The following is a 24,665-nucleotide window of genomic DNA, read 5'->3' as shown; positions in this document are numbered from 1 at the left end:
TGAGTTTGGTGTTAAGCTGGTTCACTAAATTATTCAACAAACGAATAAATAACTCAATAAAATAAATTGAAATGCTGTCTCCACTCAGAGTTTTTGTGTTTGGCATGAATTCTAGAATGCCTTAAAACAATTTCAAAATTCTCAGCATTGTTTCATTTTGAAAATGGCATGTTAAATGACTAAAACTGGCACTGTTTTTTCTCATCTATCTGCACTTAATAACTTTATAGCGACATATTCTGAGTAATGTTGTTAGAAATTGTCGAAATCTCTCATTTGTTAGAACATTTTCTGCTCAACCATGTCTCATTTGACAGATTTTTTCTCACATAAATATATTTCAATATATTAAAAATGCTAACTTTTAGAAATGTGTTCAGTATTTTATTCACAAATCAAGATGTTTGAGATCATTTTTTTAAAAGCCTGTTTATCCACGTCCAGCACATTTTAACATATTACAGGCATTTGAGGTAATGTTTAAATGACAGTATCTCAAGAACTAATACAGATAAAGCATGATTTTTTTTTTATGGTTAGTTCTAGTTTCAACTACAGGACGAGTCGATGAAATAATCTCTGATAACAGGTGAATTGAAATTTAAAAACTAATTGTAACTGTCACTGAAAGTCTCATCTTTGAGCACACATTACCCCAAAAAAACAATAATGCAGAAATCAACCAATGATATTTTCTGACACTTTTGTACTTGCATGCCAGGATAATACAAAACAAAGCATACAGAATATTTTTTTTAACATTAAATGCTTGGTCACAAAAATGCAGGAGTACTGGTTGTTTTTAGTTATCCAGTTATGACCAAACCTGAACACATCACTTCCCTTCCACACTGCTAAGATCTTACTTTTTAATAATAAGATGTTCAAAATGACAAGACAAGTACAAAACTGAGTGTTACATCCTGTTCTGACTCACGGATTTCATTACAAATTGGACAGAGTTGTAGAAAAATAGATTTTAAAACTGCCTTCTGAATGTTTCCTCTGGTGTTTGCTTCATCAAACAGAACAGTGAAGTCACTTACCTCAAAAATGTTGGCTTCTTTGGACTTTGTTAAAAGTTTGATGTCGAGTTTAATCTCGATGTCCTGCGAGTTTCAGTGTAGTCCTGTTGTCCTGCTGAAATCCGTAAGACACTGACCAGAACTGTCTGCACACTGACACTTGTATACTTCGTTTAAATGTAAACAAAGTCTAATTGGGAACTATTTTTTAGAGGTGTTCATTCTGCATAGAAACCATTGCATATCTTGACAACGGTACATTCAGATCATGCTCAAACTTGGTAGGGGTATTGCAGGGGTCCTGAGGAAGTGCAGTGGGGAGTTTGAATCAGTTTGTATGAATGGTAGTGCTTTTTTCAATGCAATGAAATCAAGGTACTCACATTCTGACAGCAGTCTCAGCACTAACTTGGTTTAAATGTAAACAAAGCAGCAGATATTTTTTAAACTTTTAACTGTCATATTTACTGTAAAGAAAGCACACAGTGGATGGGTTTGGGTTCATGTAAAATGCTGAACACTGGTGTAGTCATTGTATATGAGGAATATGGCTTTCCAAAGGGAACAAACTTGGAGTTAGTTGAGCCTTTGCAGAAACATGTTGGGGGTAAATGGTGCCAGTAAAATTTCAAATTTTGCATCTCATATAATGTAAGATCTGTCTCCATTTGTTCATGTATGACCTGATGGGCTGCAAAGTATGGGGTGCCGCTTGTAAAGCAGCTCATGTGCTGCATGCAAAGAAGAAAGACACTAGATTGCACTGTCACTGTTTACCCTTGTTTTTCTGTTTTTGTTTTGGTGCAGCAAATCAGGGGCCTGTTTCACGAAGCAGGTTCACTGAAAACTCTGAGTTTCTTAACCCCGAAATGAGGGAAACTCAGAGTTTTCCGTTTCACGAAGCGAGGTAACTTAACCCCGAGACAGAGGGGTAACTCCAGCCTGTTTCACAAAGAGGGGGTAACTTCAACTCTCGGTCAGTTACCGCAGTAAACAGACTCTATGAGTTGAACCTGGTCGGCAGCAGGTTTATCTGAGAAAACCTGGAGTTTCTCTTCCGTCTCCGCCACTTTCAGCCACACACGCTGTTTCATTTCCTCATTCATTCAGTCAGTAAGCGGGCGAGTTTTGGGCGTAGAACAACTTTTATTAACCATCCAGTGGATAAAGGAGCAGCATTACTGCACAGAGTAATTAAATATTCGTCGGTAGATTGTTATCAGACCGCGCATAAATGTTCTCGCATTTCCGGACAATTATCGCTTTGAGCGGTACCGTTTCGTAATCGTTTCAAGTCCATAATCTACATAAACAACCTAATCCGTCCTTACATTTACATTACCAGCCGCAGTCATGCTCTCACATCCAGCAGATGTTGTGTGTTGCGCTGCGGTTCTTTGCAAATGGAAGTTTTTATATAACGTCGGAGATGCAGAGTAAGGCAACTGTATGGAGGACATTCAGAAAAGTGTTCCTGATCCTGAAACGACTTTTACCATCATTGTAGCATTCCCTGGACATAAACCTGTCAGAGCATCAAGGAGGAGTTCCACAGGATTGCAGGTGAATGATGTAGAGATCTGTTAAATTCATTTAAATCATATTCTGTTAATGACATTGTGCTGCAACCTCAGACTGGGATTAGTCATTTGAATTTCTTTTAGGATTTCCCAGTGTGATTGGCTGCATAGATGCACACACATCCCCATCACAGCTCCCTCTCATCATGAACAGGAAGTCCATTCACAGCATAAATGTGCAGGTAGGCTACAGGTAGACTGACTACTGTTTCTAAATGTTAAGACTGCATCATAGTTCAACATCTGTCATTCTCTGCACTGTCCAGATCATATGTGATGCTGCATACATCATTTCTAATGTGGAGGCCAAGTGGTCTGGGTCTGTTCATGACTCCAGGATTTATGGAGAGCTAACCTGAGCAACAGACTGCAGCGTGTCAGCAGCCTAAAGATTTTCACAATAGAATTCTCTTGTCTCCCTCCTTTAATATACTCTGATGTATCCACTATACATTACAGGAGAGTTTGATGGCCTTCTGCTGGGTGACAGGAGTTACCATGCCAACCCAGGCTGATGACCTCATACCCTGACCTCGAACCAGGCCCCCAACAAAACTTCAACTGGACTCACTGCAGGACCAGGGCCCGGGTGGAGATGACCATAGGCCTGCTGAAAGGCCGTTTCCAGCGCCTACATCACCTCAGGGTGACCCCTGAGAGGGCCTGTGATATTACTGTGGCATGTGTTGTCTTCATAATATTACCACTATTAGAGGAGAGCAAACACCCTGCCCTACAAACTGAAGACCCAGATGATTGAGGCCCATCCACCTGCAGCTATCCGGACAGCGAGAGCAGTCAGAGACACCGTATGCAATAATCACTTTAGAGGTTTAAGTCACCATCATCACCACCACAGCAAATAAAGACATGATACACATTTCATTTGGCTTCTTTATTTCCTACAAATAAAACAGATAGTTCAGTTCATGTTCCAATAATTAACATAATTCACCTGTGACCATCACCCACCTCTAACTTGTGGCTCCAGTATTTCAATTTCCAGATCTGCCCTCCTAATCTGTTTTTGGATTCTTCTCAGCAAATGCAGTTTGTAAATCCCTTTTACTGATAACTGGAATACATAGAGGACATGAAATTATACAGTTGCACATGAATTCCATGGGATGAAGCTCTGGTGTTCCTGAACATCCATCTCACTGTGTCAGTCTGTGCAGTGGAAGCTGAGGAATCATCCTGCTGCTGTCCGCCATGCTCTGTTAAAAGGATGAGAATGTGCAATACTTCAGTGTAGGCTAAATGTTCACACTCTATATTCCACCCAAAAATGTGAATGGGAAGAGAACTAATCAGTAACATACCTCTGTATGCCCTTTCTGGATCCCCCTCTGTAAAAGGCAGTAGACACAGTTTCCATCCTCTCATCCAAGATCAGTGACATGTTTCGGTACACTTAAACTACCATTTGGATAAATCTTTGGAGTATTGCCTACTTACAGTTACAAGGTCTGTTGTGGTGTGAAGGGGCCAAAAGACAAAAAAAAGACACAAAGAGAACTAAATAATCATATGTACATATATATATATAATATATATATGTGCATCCATGACCTTTTATACCACCGTTTTACAGGCATCTACTTTCTTTCTGTTGGCTGAGCAGAAGTCTATGTTAGTTTAAATAGGCTTAATTATTTAACAGGACATGATATGGATGCAGACATTTAGGCTATGTGGATAAAACACTGCACAGTCAAACAGCCACTTAATATTTAGGCTTCTTTACAATGTAAAACTTGATCAACATGAAGTACCTCCATGAGATAATGCCGAGGTCTTACCTGTTTGAACAGTGTTTTTATATTTCATCTTAAGCTGCTGGCCCGTTTGCTTCTCCCCCGCAAGATTTCACCTAAATGAAATAACTTCATATTCTACCGTTCAGACAGTTATTCCCTGTAATATTATTACGATTACAAAGGACTACATTTAAACTTACGCACTGATCCGGGCAGCAATGCTCTCCACGCCGTCTCCCTCTCTTTTGCAGCTGCAGCAGTGTTGCAGTTCTTTCTAAAAACGTGTTCAAACTCGCCATATGAGCACGTTAAAAACTTCCAGTTGAAAAACGCAGCCTTTCGCTTCCCCGTTTCCATGGTGACTCGTTGAATCGGGGTTCCATTGATGCTGTCTTTTCAGAGTTGCGGTGCACGCGCTTGACTCCGGGTCAAATTACTCCGAGTTGATTAAACCAACTCAAACCAGCCGTTGTGAAAGCGAAAACTCAGAGTTTTCTATCTCTGAGTAGATCAACTCAGAGTTGCGGAAGAAACTCAGAGTTTCTTGAACTTGCTTCGTGAAACAGGCCTGTGGTATTGGAGATGTTTGACGCTGTCCAGAGATGAAGACAACAAAAGAAGTGGAAACTTTAGTTGAAATGTTCGCTGTATCAGAACTTATTCAAAAAAGCTGTATCCGTCTCTGATGCTACGCATCAGCTCTTCTTCAGAAAGATCAAAACCACCTTGAGAATGTGTGAAAATGGCAACTTTTAAAAATCTTTTCTCAACTTTTGCTGTTTCCAGTAACATTTTCTATTGTGACACTTCCAACATGGAAAAAAATGCATCACAGATTTGATTAATAATTCATATTGTGTTAGAATATGTGAATAATAATGTTAAAATAACACAATATTATGTTAAAAAATGTTGCATATTAGTAAAATACATTATAAAGTTTGCTAATGATAACTGCTACTTCCATGTTGGAAATGAAAGTGTTTTTCTAATTATGATTTGACAGAACATGGTCTGGTGGTAATAAACATTTTATTATTATTAACATGATTTGGGTTTTTATTATCACTGTAAAGCACCTCGTGATTTTGTAGCTGTGAAACGTGCTCTAGAATTAAATTTTACTTACAGCAAAAGTCATTTCAGTTCAAATGCTCACTATATCAGAACTCATTTATAAAAACATCTTTCCAACTGTCATTCTGTGCAACAACGCTTTCAAAAGAGCAAAAACAAAAAAACAAAAAACGCCTCTGGTAAGTATAAAACGTCACTTTTTAAAACGTTTTCTCAAATTTTGCTGTTGAAATATATTTGAAAAACATATGTTAAAATATGCTGCGTATTATGCATCAATATATGACATTTACAAAGGCTGGTACTCATCTCCTATTACTATAAGTAAAGCTTTTGTTAATTTTCACATTACAGAATATGGTCAGGTGGTAATAAAGATTTTAAGTTAACATGCACTGTTTTTATTATATTGGATCAGTTATATCGAGAGCTGATGTGCAACAAGAATATGACGTTGAGTTAATGTGCATTTTAATTTACTTTTGCACCTAATCTTACCAATACCAGTAATCTGGAGCCAATATGGATCCTATTCTGTCCTGCTGAGCTTGTTGGTGGATGCAGCTGTAACGTCAGCAGCATTACAGCTGCTGGTGTTCTGGCTAAAACTAACTTCACCGCCGTCTCGGCCAGATTCAGGTTGGGTTGGTTGAATAAGTACGGCAGATATTTTGGCCTGACTTTCAGAGGTTTGAGGTCAACATCTGTCCATGTTTGGATTTAGAAGGATTGAGATTGTTGTGAAGCTCTTAGCACGGTTATCTTCACCTCACCTGCTTTCTAGTGACACAGGCAAACAAACAAACATGGTGGAAAAAAAGAAAACAGAGGAGAAACTACTGGAACTGTAGTTTGACAGCAAAATGAATGAGTGGATAACAAAAAAAATCAATAATAGTAATGTTTTTTGCTTTGAAAATGTGGTTGTTTTAGATTGGTAATTTATTTTTCTTTGGTTTGGGGAAGTCCGACCTTCAAGACGATAGTGGAGGAAATGGTGTTTTCAATGACAATTTTTTTCAATGGTAATTTTTTTTCAATGACAACCAATACTGTCTCTATTTTAGCTCCATGAGGAAATGCCTGACCATCTGAGCAAACAACGAGCTCTGCAAAATTAACTACACAATGAAAATGTAAAGGATTACAAATGATTAAGATCGATAGTTATGGCAGACTTGTAAGTTGCGGAGTGCAGGAAAAATAACTTCATCACTCATTGCAATGAGATGTGCTTGTCACTTTAAACCCTTGTAACACCACTTTGTTTACAAGGCATGTTTTGTTTTTAAAAAGTCTTCAAAATGCACACTCTTTTTAGAGCCAGAAAGTGTAAAAATGCAGTTTCTGGTGGTTCAACCTTCCGACTGTTTGTAATAAATACCATCAGTTTTGTGTGGTTACATAGAGAAAACATCTTGAAAATAAGCTTAAAATTGTCAGATTTCATTGTAGTCACTTTATTTAAAATGTCAAATTTAAAAATTCACCAAAAATAACGATGGAAATTGTAAAAACAGAAAGCCAAAGATTCTCTGCTCTGCACGGCAACTGAGAAGCCATGACTGACTCAGGGCAGTTGTGAGCAACAACCATGTGACCAAAATCCAGACACTTTTTGGGTAAACCTTTCAATTCATTTTCAATACATTTTATTTTCCAGTTCAAATGTGTCATCTCAAGACACTTCAATGAGGAAAGTAAAGACAAAACTATAGAAAGAAATCCAACAAATCCAAAGTTTCCTTTGGATTCCCTGTCTGAGCAAGCACTTGGCGACAGTGGGGAGGTAAAACTCCCTTTTTCAGGAAGAACCCTCCAGCAGAACCAGGCTCAGACAGGGCGGCCATCTGCCTCGACCGGTTGGGGTGAGGGTGACAGTGAAAGACACTTGACAGTGCTGCTCAGTTCATCACATCGGACGCACAGCAGCAGCAGAACGTCTTCTTTATCCAAGAGAAGACGCGTTGGAAGCAGTTCTTCTTCTTCTTCGTCTTCCTCTGTTCCTTCTCACTGACCTCGGTGTCTTCATCATCATTACTATCCTCGCTGTCCTCAGTGTCTTCAGCAGTGTCAGCATTGTCACTGTCCTCATGCTCACTGCTCTTCAGGTCTTTGTCCTCATCAGGCAAGCCTGTCAGGTTAATTCTGCTTTCAGGGTCTGCAGGCTTAACCGTGATGAACACACTGATGGAGGGGAAAGGTTCATCGCTAAAAAAGGAAACATACACTGTTGGGTTTACATCCGACAAGCAGAGAATGTAAACATGGAAATCAACAAAAGTTCATATCAGTCTTTTGTCACCTGCTGGGCTGCTAATGTCTCACAAAATGTGTACAAAGTAAGTAGAAACACACTTACCAACTGCTGGTGGGGGAGCTGCTGTTGAGGTAGCTTTTGGTGAAGAAGGGTTGGTTGAGGATACCACTGGGGGTGATTCTGTCATCCTCATGCTCACTGCTCTTCAGGTCTTTGTCCTCATCAGGCAAGCCTGTCAGGTTAATTCTGTTTTCAGGATCTGCAGGCTTAACCGTGATGAACTTGCTGGTGGAGGGTCTGGGTTCATCGCTAAAAAAGGAAACATACACTGTTGGGTTTACATCCGACAAGCAGAGAATGTAAACATGGAAATCAGCAAAAGTTCATATCAGTCTTTTGTCACCTGCTGGGCTGCTAATGTCTCACAACCTGTGTACAAAGTAAGTAGAAACACACTTACCAACTGCTGGTGGGGGAGCTGCTGTTGAGGTAGCTTTTGGTGATGAAGGGATGGTTGAGGATACCACTGGGGGTGATTCTGTCATCCTCATCCCACCGAAGCATCGCCTTCAACAGCTCGATGCACTCCCTCCTCTCATCGGCCTCTGCTGGGTTGTCCGTCTCAGAGGACACCTGGTGCAGCAAACATTTTGAAAGTTCAACAGTGGTCAAATCACCTTCCACCGTCAAATGTGAATACCATAAATGAACGGGACTTTTCAGCAACTAGCTGCTGCTTCCTAAACTACCTACCGTTTTCATTTCATCCAGAGAGCCGAACTCGTAAACTGTGGGGTCGGAGTAGATGACATGGGCCACAAAATACTCAACAGGTGTCTGAAAGAAGAAAACAATGATGCTTACTAAAGTCTTTATCTTATTGAGTGAGTAAAGGTCAGAGGTAAAATCACAGTAGGAGCATTGTACCTTCAGCCGCCACAAACCATTAGACGTTTTCTGAAAAAAAAATCGTGATCTCCGGCCAGCGTCGATGAGATGTTGCGGTGGCGGACCCAGCAGACGGATCATGCGTCGGAGCTGCAGACGAAACGTAACACCATGTTAGACCTGAAGCTAATCCTGTGACGGCTTCTAATGTGTTTCAGCTGCAGTAATTTACTCACTTTCCAGTATTCCGAGTCTGAGTCCGATTCTGATCCGAAGAGACTATCTTCAGTCATCATCCCGGCCATCACGCAGCCTAAGGACCAAACGTCGATGGCCTCTGAATACGGCAGGCCCAGGGTGATTTCTGGAGCTCTGAATGTGGAAAAAACATCAGATGAAGATGTGACACAGTAGATAGTAAGGAGACAGCGCTGAATGAAAGATTTCTCAATGTTTAAAAAGTATCAGTATTTCATACCTATATTCAAGTACTTGGAATAGCTCTCCTGCTTTGGCTTCCGACCTGTACTTGGCCATACCAAAGTCAATGAGCTTGACTCTGAAGGGCTGCTTCACATGATCCACCATCATGATGTTATCCTCCTTCACATCACCGTGGATTATGCCAGCACTCTTTGCTGCATTCAAAGCTACAGCCACCTGCAAGTAACAACATTTATCAGGAGTTTGTTAAAGAAATCTGTCACACGACAATAAAAGTAGAAGTTGTAAAGGTTCCTGAACCACCGATGTTAATTTTAGCACCACTGAAGGAGAGAAATATAAGGAGACAATAGAAGGTCACACCTGCTGAATAACTGTGCGGACGTCTTCCAGTCGCATTGGCTGTGGTAAACTCTCCACATAGTCCCACAGGTCGATGTCCAATTTTTCAAGCACCAGGAGCCGCTTATTGTCTATGAAGACGTCTCCTTTGTACTCAATGATGTTGGACTCCTTCGAGTTGTGGCTCATGAGCTTTTTCAGGATGTCCGCCTGTGGAGACACAATATGTTTGCTGAGCCACATAGTCCAATCAGTTCTTCTCAACAACTAAAAAGTACATAACATGACCAGTACCACTACTCAGAATCTTGTAGTGGTACTACCTCTTTTTAAAACAATGTCTTTTTTATGTCACTGTTCAGCTGAAATCAGTCTCCTACCTCATGGTCTAGATTGTGCCGTATGGGCACCTTTATAGCCACGTGCTCTTCAGTGTTGTTTTTCACACATTCCAACACTCTTCCAAAGCCTCCAGCTCTCAGTTCTTTCACCACCGTGTAGCCTGTTGTGAATTCCAAACGCTGCCATGTGGTACTCCCCTCGGAGGAAGATGAGGATGAGGATGAGGATGAGGATCCATCCATGCATCCTCTATACACCGCTTCATTCTCACTAGGGTCGCGGTGGGTGCTGGAGCCTATCCCAGCTGACTCGGGCGAAGGCGGGGGACACCTTGGACAGGTCGCCAGTCTGTCGCAGGGCGAGGATGAGGATGAGGATGAAGATGAGGATGAACTTTGAAAGTACATCTTTATCTTGTCCCAGAAGACTGAAAGTGAAACAGACACAAAAGAGAACCATATATTATGGATGTCTTGTTAAACCATTGGTAATCTACCACACTGTTGTGATCTCAGTTTTCAATCATATTTGCTAAATATTGAACCAGTTATCATAAAACAACAGCACTGAGTGTTACACCCTGCTCTGAATTGTGTTATAAGGCATATTGGACAGTACTGCAGCAAAATTACATGGATGTTTCCTCAGAAACTCCAAAGTGTTTACTTCATTAAACAGAAGAGTGGAGTTACTTCACAAAAGTTTGGTTATCTCGATTTTGCTTAAATGTGGATGTCTCTGAGTTTGGTGTTAAGCTGGTTTCACTAAATTATTCAACAAACGAATAAATAACTCAATAAAATAAATTGAAATGCTGTCTCCACTCAGAGTTTTTGTGTTTGGCATGAATTCTAGAATGCCTTTAAAAACAATTTCAAAATTCTCAGCATTGTTTCATTTTGAAAATGGCATGTTAAATGACTAAAACTGGCACTGTTTTTCTCATCTATCTGCACTTAATAACTTATAGCGACATATTCTGAGTAATGTTGTTAGAAATTGTTAAAATCTCTCATTTGTTAGAACATTTTCTGCTCAACCATGTCTCATTTGACAGATTTTTTCTCACATAAAATATATTTCAAATATATTAAAAATACTAACTTTTAGAAATGTGTTCAGTATTTTTAATCACAAATCAAGATGTTTGAGATCATTTTTTTTAAAGCCTGTTTATCCACGTCCAGCACATTTTTAACATATTACAGGCATTTGAGGTAATGTTTAAATGACAGTATCTCAAGAACTAATACAGATAAAGCATGATTTTTTTTATGGTTAGTTCTAGTTTCAACTACAGGACGAGTCGATGAAATAATCTCTGATAACAGGTGAATTGAAATTTAGAAACTAATTGAAACTGTCACTGAAAGTCTCATCTTTGAGCACACATTACCCCAAAAAAACAATAATGCAGAAATCAACCAATGATATTTTCTGACACTTTTGTACTTGCATGCCAGGATAATACAAAACAAAGCATACAGAATATTTTTTTTAACATTAAATGCTTGGTCACAAAAATGCAGGAGTACTGGTTGTTTTTAGTTATCCAGTTATGACCAAACCTGAACACATCACTTCCCTTCCACACTGCTAAGATCTTACTTTTTAATAATAAGATGTTCAAAATGACAAGACAAGTACAAAACTGAGTGTTACATCCTGTTCTGACTCACGGATTTCATTACAAATTGGACAGAGTTGTAGAAAAATAGATTTTAAAACTGCCTTCTGAATGTTTCCTCTGGTGTTTGCTTCATCAAACAGAACAGTGAAGTCACTTACCTCAAAAATGTTGGCTTCTTTGGACTTTGTTAAAAGTTTGATGTCGAGTTTAATCTCGATGTCCTGCGAGTTTCAGTGTAGTCCTGTTGTCCTGCTGAAATCCGTAAGACACTGACCAGAAGTGTCTGCACACTGACACTTGTATACTTCGTTTAAATGTAAACAAAGTCTAATTGGGAACTATTTTTTAGAGGTGTTCATTCTGCATAGAAACCATTGCATATCTTGACAACGGTACATCAGATCATGCTCAAACTTGGTAGGGGTATTGCAGGGGTCCTGAGGAAGTGCAGTGGGGAGTTTGAATCAGTTTGGATGAATGGTAGTGCTTTTTCAATGCAATGAAATCAAGGTACTCACATTCTGACAGCAGTCTCAGCACTACTTGGTTTAAATGCAAACAAAGCAGCAGATATTTTTTAAACTTTTAACTGTCATATTTAATGTAAAGAAAGCACACAGTGGATGGGTTTGGGTTCATGTAAAATGCTGAAACACTGGTGTAGTCATTGTATATGAGGAATATGGCTTTCCAAAGGGAACAAACTTGGAGTTAGTTGAGCCTTTGCAGAAAACATGTTGGGGGTAAATGGTGCCAGTAAAATTTCAAATTTTGCATCTCATATAATGTAAGATCTGTCTCCATTTGTTCATGTATGACCTGATGGGCTGCAAAGTATGGGGTGCCGCTTGTAAAGCAGCTCATGTGCTGCATGCAAAAGAAGAAAGACACTAGATTGCACTGTCACTGTTTACCCTTGTTTTTCTGTTTTTGTTTTGGTGCAGCAAATCAGGGGCCTGTTTCACGAAGCAGGTTCACTGAAAACTCTGAGTTTCTTAACCCCGAAATGAGGGAAACTCAGAGTTTTCCGTTTCACGAAGCGAGGTAACTTAACCCCGAGACAGAGGGGTAACTCCAGCCTGTTTCACAAAGAGGGGTAACTTCAACTCTCGGTCAGTTACCGCAGTAACAGACTCTATGAGTTGAACCTGGTCGGCAGCAGGTTTATCTGAGAAAACCTGGAGTTTCTCTCCGTCTCCGCCCACTTTCAGCCACACACGCTGTTTCATTTCCTCATTCATTCAGTCAGTAAGCGGGCGAGTTTTGGCGTAGAACAACTTTTATTAACCATCCAGTGGATAAAGGAGCAGCATTACTGCACAGATAATTAAATATTCGTCGGTAGATTGTCATCAGACCGCGCATAAATGTTCTCGCATTTCCGGACAATTATCGCTTTGAGCGGTACCGTTTCGTAATCGTTTCAAGTCCATAATCTACATAAACAACCTAATCCGTCCTTACATTTACATTACCAGCCGCAGTCATGCTCTCACATCCAGCAGATGTTGTGTGTTGCGCTGCGGTTCTTTGCAAATGGAAGTTTTTATATAACGTCGGAGATGCAGAGTAAGGCAACTGTATGGAGGACATTCAGAAAAGTGTTCCTGATCCTGAAACGACTTTTACCATCATTGTAGCATTCCCTGGACATAAACCTGTCAGAGCATCAAGGAGGAGTTCCACAGGATTGCAGGTGAATGATGTAGAGATCTGTTAAATTCATTTAAATCATATTCTGTTAATGACATTGTGCTGCAACCTCAGACTGGGATTAGTCATTTGAATTTCTTTTAGGATTTCCCAGTGTGATTGGCTGCATAGATGCACACACATCCCCATCACAGCTCCCTCTCATCATGAACAGGAAGTCCATTCACAGCATAAATGTGCAGGTAGGCTACAGGTAGACTGACTACTGTTTCTAAATGTTAAAGACTGCATCATAGTTCAACATCTGTCATTCTCTGCACTGTCCAGATCATATGTGATGCTGCATACATCATTTCTAATGTGGAGGCCAAGTGGTCTGGGTCTGTTCATGACTCCAGGATTTATGGAGAGTCTAACCTGAGCAACAGACTGCAGCCTGGTCAGCAGCCTAAAGATTTTCACAATAGAATTCTCTTGTCTCCCTCCTTTAATATACTCTGATGTATCCACTATACATTACAGGAGAGTTTGATGGCCTTCTGCTGGGTGACAGGAGTTACCATGCCAACCCAGGCTGATGACCTCATACCCTGACCCTGAACCAGGCCCCCAACAGAACTTCAACTGGACTCACTGCAGGACCAGGGCCCGGGTGAAGATGACCATAGGCCTGCTGAAAGGCCGTTTCCAGGGTGACCCCTGAGAGGGCCTGTGATATTACTGTGGCATGTGTTGTTCTTCATAATATTACCACTATTAGAGGAGAGCAACACCCTGCCCTACAAACTGAAGACCCAGATGATGAGCCCATCCACCTGCAGCTATCCAGGACAGCAGAGCAGTCAGAGACACCGTATGCAATAATCACTTTAGAGTTTAAGTCACCATCATCACCACCACAGCAAATAAAGACATGATACACATTTCATTTGGTCTTCTTTATTTCCTACAAATAAAACAGATAGTTCAGTTCATGTTCCAATAATTAACATAATTCACCTGTGACCATCACCCACCTCTAACTTGTGCTCCAGTATTTCAATTTCCAGATCTGCCCTCCTAATCTGTTTTTGGATTCTTCTCAGCAAATGCAGTTTGTAAATCCCTTTTACTGATAACTGGGAATACATAGAGGACATGAAATTATACAGTTGCACATGAATTCCATGGGATGAAGCTCTGGTGTTTCCTGAACATCCATCTCACTGTGTCAGTCTGTGCAGTGGAAGCTGAGGAATCATCCTGCTGCTGTCCAGCCATGCTCTGTTAAAAGGATGAGAATGTGCAATACTTCAGTGTAGGCTAAATGTCACACTCTATATTCCACCCAAAATGTGAATGGGAAGAGAACTATCAGTAACATACCTCTGTATGCCTTTCTGGATCCCCCTCTGTAAAGGCAGTAGACACAGTTTCATCCTCTTCATCCTAGATCAGTGACATGTTTCGGTACACTTAAACTACCATTTGGATAAATCTTTGGAGTATTGCCTACTTACAGTTACAAGGTCTGTTGTGGTGTGAAGGGGCCAAAAGACAAAAAAAAGACACAAAAGAGAACTAAATAATCATATGTACATATATATATATATATATATATATATATATATATATATATATATATATATATATATGGCATGCCATTTAGGAAATTATATATATAATGAAAGTCGATATATATATAATGAAACTTGATATATATATAATGAAAGTTGATATATATATATATATATATATCAAGTTTCATTATATATATATCGACTTTCATTATATATATATCAACTTTCATTATATATATATATCAAATCTTTTTTCCTACCGAGCCCCGGAAGGGACATGTCCGTATGGCGAAGCGACAATGAAGGACACTCACCCGGACGAGAATTTTATTGAGTTTTATTTTGAAATCGGCCTGAAATACACAGACATTCAAGCAGTGCGATGCGCTAAGAGTCTGCCATGCAGACCAGCGATCCTGATAATGGTAAGTTTTATTTCTCCAACATCCTGCTGTTATCCTACTATGAATACGCTAGCTACAACAGTCCCACATCAGTATTATGAACGTTCCGCCAGCTAACGCGGTCCGGACACCGGATCACTGATTAGAGGTTGGCGTTGAACTACTGTTTGCCAGCCAGTTAGCCGCTGGTAAGCTAACAAGCTATGAAACAACTCCTTATAAAACCGGAGGAAAGCAGCAGCAATATTTCAGTCCAAGACCTGTATTCAGAACCTCCCACGCTGTTACACAATGACCCATTCATCATATTACTGAACTATATGGTTATCATTGAAATTTCCCTTGAAGAACCAGTGAACTCTTTGCGAACACATTTTAATTTATGTGTTGATTATGTTTCCTATCAGTAATACAAGTCTAAAAAACTGATTCAAATGATCAAGTTAACACAATGAAGTAAAGAGTACTGGTAATCTGCAGCTATTTTCATAATTTCAAGGTAAAATTCTGATGTGTGATTTTCTAGCTTTGCAGATGTGGAAATCCAATGCACTGATTTCTTATACACAGATGCTTTTGGTGTTTTTTGTTGTAAAATAAAACAAGGCATTTATCACTGTTGGAAATTATTACAGGTATTATTTGTAACACTTTCTAACATTGTATGGACAAAGCAATAAATCAGTTAATGGATAAAATCATTTGTATTACAGATGCTATCATATATATCTTGTCTTGTTCATTTTATTTAGTTGTCGGCCTTGGATGATGAGGTCCAGTTACCAGGAGCACTAGTCTGCAGCTTACTGGTTCCGTCCTGCAGCTCCTCCACGCCGTCCTCCTCTCTACAGACCAAATCAAGTAAGATCTGTTTAGACTATGCAGACATCAACATGATCAGTATGTTATCTTTTGACCCATCCTAAAATCACAAAATAGAACATTTACTTTAAGTTAACTGTGTTTATGAAAATAGAAAATAATTACTGACAACTAGTACTTTTTGGATGCTTTTATGCAGGAAAAGGGAACCAGGAAGCTGCTGTGGATCCTCTGCAGTATCTGGAGAGGTCAGAGGAACGGTTCTTGGAACAGATCGGAAGACACCAAGACGTGACCTCTGCCATGCTCCAGAACATCCAGAAGATGAATGAAAACCTTGGTTGCACTGATGGGACACATGGTGTCGGTGCTGGAGCAACTGTCCCAGAATTAAACTGCATTGTTGACTATTGGCTTTTCTAGAAAATAAATCTTTTTTAGTACTTCACCTGTTTTATATTTTACCCATGCACTTTGGGTGAATAAACAGAAATTTGTGATGAGAGATGCAAATTTTGTCTATAATCTACAGAGACTTTATTCAGTGTTCAGTGCACACTTTTGTTACACACATTTTGACAGATAAGCAGTTGTGCTTTTCAAGCAGATTTTAGTCAGAAACATCAGTAGCATATGTTTTTTTTTACTGTTACACCAATCTAGGTAGATAAACTGCACTACTGCAGCAGATATATTATTGAAATGTGCTTCTATTATGTGTCTACATACACTGCTCACAAATAGTTATTCAACTTTTGGGTGAAATTGATGGAAAATATAAAAAGTGCATGCTGTAGTGATATATCATAAAAGTAGGGTATTTAACTAGAAACATGAAATAGTGATTTCCTCATCTCAAAAAATTTGATTGAATCAAAAGCTAACAACAGTGGAGGGTATGTCACAATAAAAATGTCTCAGTTTGGACAGAACAGCAGCCTTCAGCTGAAATCCAGTACAATTGTGTCCCACCAGTGGCGTGATCATGGATGTGTCCAGGCAGCAGCTGACCTCTGCCTCGTAATTAGCCTTAAGACCAGCTATAAAGATAAACATAGATATTATCATTATCATCAACATATGGTGCATGTGTTTAACCTTTAAGCTATGTAGGGATGCAAATGTAGTCGAAGCTAAGTAGCTAAGCTAATGCTAACACGTTCAGTGTTCAGAATCAAAACATCTCTAAAAATTACCTGTTTTCTCAAACGTAGTTGCCGTTCCCTGTGACAACCATGAAGACAGATAGATAATCACAGAAGAGCTCATCTGAAGAGCAAATGTCCAATAAGGTTCCTGTTTTTGTTTGCCATGTCCTTCCAGGGCTCAGTAGGAAAAAGTCTGAATATATGGAATGAAACTTTGAATAGATGGAATGAAAATCTGAACATTCTATATTCCGACTTTCATTCCATATATATATCTCAACTTTCATTATATATATATATATATCGACTTTCATTATATATATATCAAGTTTCATTATATATATATCGACTTTCATTATATATATATCAACTTTCATTATATATATATCAAGTTTGATTACATATATATCGACTTTCATTATATATATATATCAAGTTTGATTATATATATATCAAGTTTGATTATATATATATATATCGACTTTCATTATATATATATAAGTTTCATTATATATATATCGACTTTCATTATATATATATCGACTTTCATTATATATATATCAAGTTTCATTATATATATATCGACTTTCATTATATATATATCGACTTTCATTATATATATATCAAGTTTCATTATATATATATCGACTTTCATTATATATATAATTTCCTAAACGGCATGCCATATATATATATATATATATATGCATCCATGACCTTTTATACCACCGTTTTACAGGCATCTACTTTCTTTCTGTTGGCTGAGCAGAAGTCTATGTTAGTTTAAATAGGCTTAATTATTTAACAGGACATGATATGGATGCAGACATTTAGGCTATGTGGATAAAACAACTGCACAGTCAAACAGCCACTTAATATTTAGGCTTCTTTACAATGTAAAACTTGATCAACATGAAGTACCTCCATGAGATAATGCCGAGGTCTTACCTGTTTGAACAGTGTTTTTATATTTCATCTTAAGCTGCTGCCCCGTTTGCTTCTCCCCCGCAAGATTTCACCTAAATGAAATAACTTCATATTCTACCGTTCAGACAGTTATTCCCTGTAATATTATTACGATTACAAAGGACTACATTTAAACTTACGCACTGATCCGGGCAGCAATGCTCTCCACGCCGTCTCCCTCTCTTTTGCAGCTGCAGCAGTGTTGCAGTTCTTTCTAAAAACGTGTTCAAACTCGCCATATGAGCGCGTTAAAAACTTCCAGTTGAAAAACGCAGCCTTTCGCTTCCCCGTTTCCATGGTGACTCGTTGAATCGGGGTTCCATTGATGCTGTCTTTTCAGAGTTGCGGTGCACGCGCTTGACTCCGGGTCAAATTACTCCGAGTTGATTAAACCAACTCAAACCAGCCGTTGTGAAAGCGAAAACTCAGAGTTTTCTATCTCTGAGTAGATCAACTCAGAGTTGCGGAAGAAACTCAGAGTTTCTTGAACTTGCTTCGTGAAACAGGCCTGTGGTATTGGAGATGTTTGACGCTGTCCAGAGATGAAGACAACAAAAGAAGTGGAAACTTTAGTTGAAATGTTCGCTGTATCAGAACTTATTCAAAAAAAGCTGTATCCGTCTCTGATGCTACGCATCAGCTCTTCTTCAGAAAGATCAAAAACCACCTTGAGAATGTGTGAAAATGGCAACTTTTAAAAATCTTTTCTCAACTTTTGCTGTTTCCAGTAACATTTTCTATTGTGACACTTCCAAGATGGAAAAAAATGCATCACAGATTTGATTAATAATTCATATTGTGTTAGAATATGTGAATAATAATGTTAAAATAACACAATATTATCTTAAAAAATGTTGCATATTAGTAAAATACATTATAAAGTTTGCTAATGATAACTGCTACTTCCATGTTGGAAATGAAAGTGTTTTTCTAATTATGATTTGACAGAACATGGTCTGGTGGTAATAAACATTTTATTATTATTAACATGATTTGGGTTTTTATTATCACTGTAAAGCACCTTGTGATTTTGTAGCTGTGAAACGTGCTCTAGAATTAAATTTTACTTACAGCAAAAGTCATTTCAGTTCAAATGCTCACTATATCAGAACTCATTTATAAAAACATCTTTCCAACTGTCATTCTGTGCAACAACGCTTTCAAAAGAGCAAAAACAAAAAAACAAAAAACGCCTCTGGTAAGTATAAAACGTCACTTTTTAAAACGTTTTCTCAAATTTTGCTGTTGAAATATATTTGAAAAACATATGTTAAAATATGCTGCGTATTATGCATCAATATATGACATTTACAAAGGCTGGTACTCATCTCCTATTACTATAAGTAAAGCTTTTGTTAATTTTCACATTACAGAATATGGTCAGGTGGTAATAAAGATTTTAAGTTAACATGCACTGTTTTTATTATATTGGATCAGTTATATCGAGAGCTGATGTGCAACAAGAATATGACGTTGAGTTAATGTGCATTTTAATTTACTTTTGCACCTAATCTTACCAATACCAGTAATCTGGAGCCAATATGGATCCTATTCTGTCCTGCTGAGCTTGTTGGTGGATGCAGCTGTAACGTCAGCAGCATTACAGCTGCTGGTGTTCTGGCTAAAACTAACTTCACCGCCGTCTCGGCCAGATTCAGGTTGGGTTGGTTGAATAAGTACGGCAGATATTTTGGCCTGACTTTCAGAGGTTTGAAGTCAACATCTGTCCATGTTTGGATTTAGAAGGATTAAGATTGTTGTGAAGCTCTTAGCACGGTTATCTTCACCTCACCTGCTTTCTAGTGACACAGGCAAACAAACAAACATGGTGGAAAAAAAGAAAACAGAGGAGAAACTACTGGAACTGTAGTTTGACAGCAAAATGAATGAGTGGATAACAAAAAAATCAATAATAGTAATGTTTTTTGCTTTGAAAATGTGGTTGTTTTAGATTGGTAATTTATTTTTCTTTGGTTTGGGGAAGTCCGACCTTCAAGACTATAGTGGAGGAAATGGTGTTTTCAATGACAATTTTTTCAATGGTAATTTTTTTTTCAATGACAACCAATACTGTCTCTATTTTAGCTCCATGAGGAAATGCCTGACCATCTGAGCAAACAACGAGCTCTGCAAAATTAACTACACAATGAAAATGTAAAGGATTACAAATGATTAAGATCGATAGTTATGGCAGACTTGTAAGTTGCGGAGTGCAGGAAAAATAACTTCATCACTCATTGCAATGAGATGTGCTTGTCACTTTAAACCCTTGTAACACCACTTTGTTTACAAGGCATGTTTTGTTTTTAAAAAGTCTTCAAAATGCACACTCTTTTTAGAGCCAGAAAGTGTAAAAATGCAGTTTCTGGTGGTTCAACCTTCCGACTGTTTGTAATAAATACCATCAGTTTTGTGTGGTTACATAGAGAAAACATCTTGAAAATAAGCTTAAAATTGTCAGATTTCATTGTAGTCACTTTATTTAAAATGTCAAATTTAAAAATTCACCAAAAATAACGATGGAAATTGTAAAAACAGAAAGCCAAAGATTCTCTGCTCTGCACGGCAACTGAGAAGCCATGACTGACTCAGGGCAGTTGTGAGCAACAACCATGTGACCAAAATCCAGACACTTTTTGGGTAAACCTTTCAATTCATTTTCAATACATTTTATTTTCCAGTTCAAATGTGTCATCTCAAGACACTTCAGTGAGGAAAGTAAAGACAAAACTATAGAAAGAAATCCAACAAATCCAAAGTTTCCTTTGGATTCCCTGTCTGAGCAAGCACTTGGCGACAGTGGGGAGGTAAAACTCCCTTTTTCAGGAAGAACCCTCCAGCAGAACCAGGCTCAGACAGGGCGGCCATCTGCCTCGACCGGTTGGGGTGAGGGTGACAGTGAAAGACACTTGACAGTGCTGCTCAGTTCATCACATCGGACGCACAGCAGCAGCAGAACGTCTTCTTTATCCAAGAGAAGACGCGTTGGAAGCAGTTCTTCTTCTTCTTCGTCTTCCTCTGTTCCTTCTCACTGACCTCGGTGTCTTCATCATCATTACTATCCTCGCTGTCGTCAGTGTCTTCAGCAGTGTCAGCATTGTCACTGTCTTCATGCTCACTGCTCTTCAGGTCTTTGTCCTCATCAGGCAAGCCTGTCAGGTTAATTCTGTTTTCAGGATCTGCAGGCTTAACCGTGATGAACTTGCTGGTGGAGGGTCTCGGTTCATCGCTAAAAAAGGAAACATACACTGTTGGGTTTACATCCGACGAGCAGAGAATGTAAACATGGAAATCAGCAAAAGTTCATATCAGTCTTTTGTCACCTGCTGGGCTGCTAATGTCTCACAACCTGTGTACAAAGTAAGTAGAAACACACTTACCAACTGCTGGTGGGGGAGCTGCTGTTGAGATAGCTTTTGGTGATGAAGGGATGGTTGAGGATACCGCTGGGGGTGATTCTGTCGTCCTCATCCCACCGAAGCATCGCCTTCAACAGCTCGATGCACTCCCTCCTCTCATCGGCCTCTGCTGGGTTGTCCGTCTCAGAGGACACCTGGTGCAGCAAACATTTTGAAAGTCCAACAGTGGTCAAATCACCTTCCACCGTCAAATGTGAATACCATAAATGAACGGGACTTTTCAGCAACTAGCTGCTGCTTCCTAAACTACCTACCGTTTTCATTTCATCCAGAGAGCCGAACTCGTAAACTGTGGGGTCGGAGTAGATGACATGGGCCACAAAATACTCAACAGGTGTCTGAAAGAAGAAAACAGTGATGCTTACTAAAGTCTTTATCTTATTGAGTGAGTAAAGGTCAGAGGTAAAATCACAGTAGGAGCATTGTACCTTCAGCCGCCACAAACCATTAGACGTTTTCTGAAAAAAAAATCGTGATCTCCGGCCAGCATCGATGAGATGTTGCGGTGGCGGACCCAGCAGACGGATCATGCGTCGGAGCTGCAGACGAAACGTAACACCATGTTAGACCTGAAGCTAATCCTGTGACGGCTTCTAATGTGTTTCAGCTGCAGTAATTTACTCACTTTCCAGTATTCCGAGTCTGAGTCCGATTCTGATCCGAAGAGACTATCTTCAGTCATCATCCCGGCCATCACGCAGCCTAAGGACCAAACGTCGATGGCCTCTGAATACGGCAGGCCCAGGGTGATTTCTGGAGCTCTGAATGTGGAAAAAACATCAGATGAAGATGTGACACAGTAGACAGTAAGGAGACAGCGCTGAATGAAAGATTTCTCAATGTTTAAAAAGTATCAGTATTTCATACCTATATTCAAGTACTTGGAATAGCTCTCCTGCTTTGGCTTCCGACCTGTACTTGGCCATACCAAAGTCAATGAGCTTGACTCTGAAGGGCTGCTTCACGTGATCCACCATCATGATGTTATCCTCCTTCACATCACCGTGGATTATGCCAGCACTCTTTGCTGCATTCAAAGCTACAGCCACCTGCAAGTAACAACATTTATCAGGAGTTTGTTCAAGAAATCTGTCACATGACAATAAAAGTAGAAGTTGTAAAGGTTCCTGAACCACCGATGTTCATTTTAGCACCACTGAAGGAGAGAAATATAAGGAGACAATAGAAGGTCACACCTGCTGAATAACTGTGCGGACGTCTTCCAGTCGCATTGGCTGTGGTAAACTCTCCACATAGTCCCACAGGTCGATGTCCAACTTTTCAAGCACCAGGAGCCGCTTATTGTCTATGAAGAAGTCTCCTTTGTACTCAATGATGTTGGACTCCTTCGAGTTGTGGCTCATGAGCTTTTTCAGGATTTCCGCCTGTGGAGACACAATATGTTTGCTGAGTCACATCATCCAATCAGTTCTTCTCAACAACTAAAAAGTACATAACATGACCAGTACCACTACTCAGAATCTTGTAGTGGTACTACCTCTTTTTAAAACAATGTCTTTTTTATGTCACTGTTCAGCTGAAATCAGTCTCCTACCTCATGGTCTAGATTGTGCCGTATGGGCACCTTTATAGCCACGTGCTCTTCAGTGTTGTTTTTCACACATTCCAACACTCTTCCAAAGCCTCCAGCTCTCAGTTCTTTCACCACCGTGTAGCCTGTTGTGAATTCCAAACGCTGCCATGTGGTACTCCCCTCGGAGGAAGATGAGGATGAGGATGAGGATGAGGATGAGGATCCATCCATGCATCCTCTATACACCGCTTCATTCTCACTAGGGTCGCGGTGGGTGCTGGAGCCTATCCCAGCTGACTCGGGCGAAGGCGGGGGACACCTTGGACAGGTCGCCAGTCTGTCGCAGGGCGAGGATGAGGATGAGGATGAAGATGAGGATGAACTTTGAAAGTACATCTTTATCTTGTCCCAGAAGACTGAAAGTGAAACAGACACAAAAGAGAACCATATATTATGGATGTCTTGTTAAACCATTGGTAATCTACCACACTGTTGTGATCTCAGTTTTCAATCATATTTGCTAAATATTGAACCAGTTATCATAAAACAACAGCACTGAGTGTTACACCCTGCTCTGAATTGTGTTATAAGGCATATTGGACAGTACTGCAGCAAAATTACATGGATGTTTCCTCAGAAACTCCAAAGTGTTTACTTCATTAAACAGAAGAGTGGAGTTACTTCACAAAAGTTTGGTTATCTAGATTTTGCTTAAATGTGGATGTCTCTGAGTTTGGTGTTAAGCTGGTTTCACTAAATTATTCAACAAACGAATAAATAACTCAATAAAATAAATTGAAATGCTGTCTCCACTCAGAGTTTTTGTGTTTGGCATGAATTCTAGAATGCCTTTAAAAACAATTTCAAAATTCTCAGCATTGTTTCATTTTGAAAATGGCATGTTAAATGACTAAAACTGGCACTGTTTTTCTCATCTATCTGCACTTAATAACTTATAGCGACATATTCTGAGTAATGTTGTTAGAAATTGTCGAAATCTCTCATTTGTCAGAACATTTTCTGCTCAACCATGTCTCATTTGACAGATTTTTTCTCACATAAAATATATTTCAAATATATTAAAAATGCTAACTTTTAGAAATGTGTTCAGTATTTTTATTCACAAATCAAGATGTTTGAGATCATTTTTTTAAAAGCCTGTTTATCCACGTCCAGCACATTTTTAACATATTACAGGCATTTGAGGTAATGTTTAAATGACAGTATCTCAAGAACTAATACAGATAAAGCATGATTTTTTTTTTTATGGTTAGTTCTAGTTTCAACTACAGGACGAGTCGATGAAATAATCTCTGATAACAGGTGAATTGAAATTTAAAAACTAATTGTAACTGTCACTGAAAGTCTCATCTTTGAGCACACATTACCCCAAAAAACAATAATGCAGAAATCAACCAATGATATTTTCTGACACTTTTGTACTTGCATGCCAGGATAATACAAAACAAAGCATACAGAATATTTTTTTTAACATTAAATGCTTGGTCACAAAAATGCAGGAGTACTGGTTGTTTTTAGTTATCCAGTTATGACCAAACCTGAACACATCACTTCCCTTCCACACTGCTAAGATCTTACTTTTTAATAATAAGATGTTCAAAATGACAAGACAAGTACAAAACTGAGTGTTACATCCTGTTCTGACTCACGGATTTCATTACAAATTGGACAGAGTTGTAGAAAAATAGATTTTAAAACTGCCTTCTGAATGTTTCCTCTGGTGTTTGCTTCATCAAACAGAACAGTGAAGTCACTTACCTCAAAAATGTTGGCTTCTTTGGACTTTGTTAA

The 24,665-nt window shown here is 39.1% G+C and overlaps 1 protein-coding gene across 1 annotated transcript; it reads right to left on the bottom strand.

Annotated features, from left to right (window-relative positions):
• Positions 1-19,976: 19,976 nt before the first annotated feature.
• On the bottom strand, positions 19,977-23,584 carry LOC127536842 (homeodomain-interacting protein kinase 1-like). Its single transcript, XM_051958176.1, has 8 exons — positions 22,516-23,584; positions 22,187-22,368; positions 21,945-22,080; positions 21,748-21,858; positions 21,574-21,657; positions 21,281-21,453; positions 20,937-21,129; positions 19,977-20,009 (listed from the first exon to the last, which is right to left on the bottom strand). Exons 1-8 carry the CDS (start codon positions 22,681-22,683, stop codon positions 19,977-19,979), a joined length of 1,080 nt encoding a protein of 359 aa, XP_051814136.1. The 5' UTR covers positions 22,684-23,584.
• Positions 23,585-24,665: the final 1,081 nt, after the last annotated feature.

Source organism: Acanthochromis polyacanthus, chromosome 13 (assembly GCF_021347895.1).
Source record: "Acanthochromis polyacanthus isolate Apoly-LR-REF ecotype Palm Island chromosome 13, KAUST_Apoly_ChrSc, whole genome shotgun sequence".
Taxonomy (NCBI): domain Eukaryota; kingdom Metazoa; phylum Chordata; class Actinopteri; family Pomacentridae; genus Acanthochromis; species Acanthochromis polyacanthus.
The sequence above is the reverse complement of the archived record's forward strand: the minus strand, read 5'-3'. Positions and strand labels throughout refer to the sequence as shown.

What these genes read in the sequence shown, in the direction of transcription:
- LOC127536842 (XM_051958176.1), bottom strand. Translation starts at nt 22,683, where the DNA reads ATGAGCCACAACTCGAAGGAGTCCAACATCATTGAGTACAAAGGAGAC. An exon ending in ATGGTTTGTGGCGGCTGAAG is followed by an intron (nt 21,658 to 21,747) that starts GTACAATGCTCC and finishes TTCTTCTTTCAG; the next exon opens with ACACCTGTTGAGTATTTTGT. An exon ending in CTCTGGATGAAATGAAAACG is followed by an intron (nt 21,454 to 21,573) that starts GTAGGTAGTTTA and finishes TTGCTGCACCAG; the next exon opens with GTGTCCTCTGAGACGGACAA.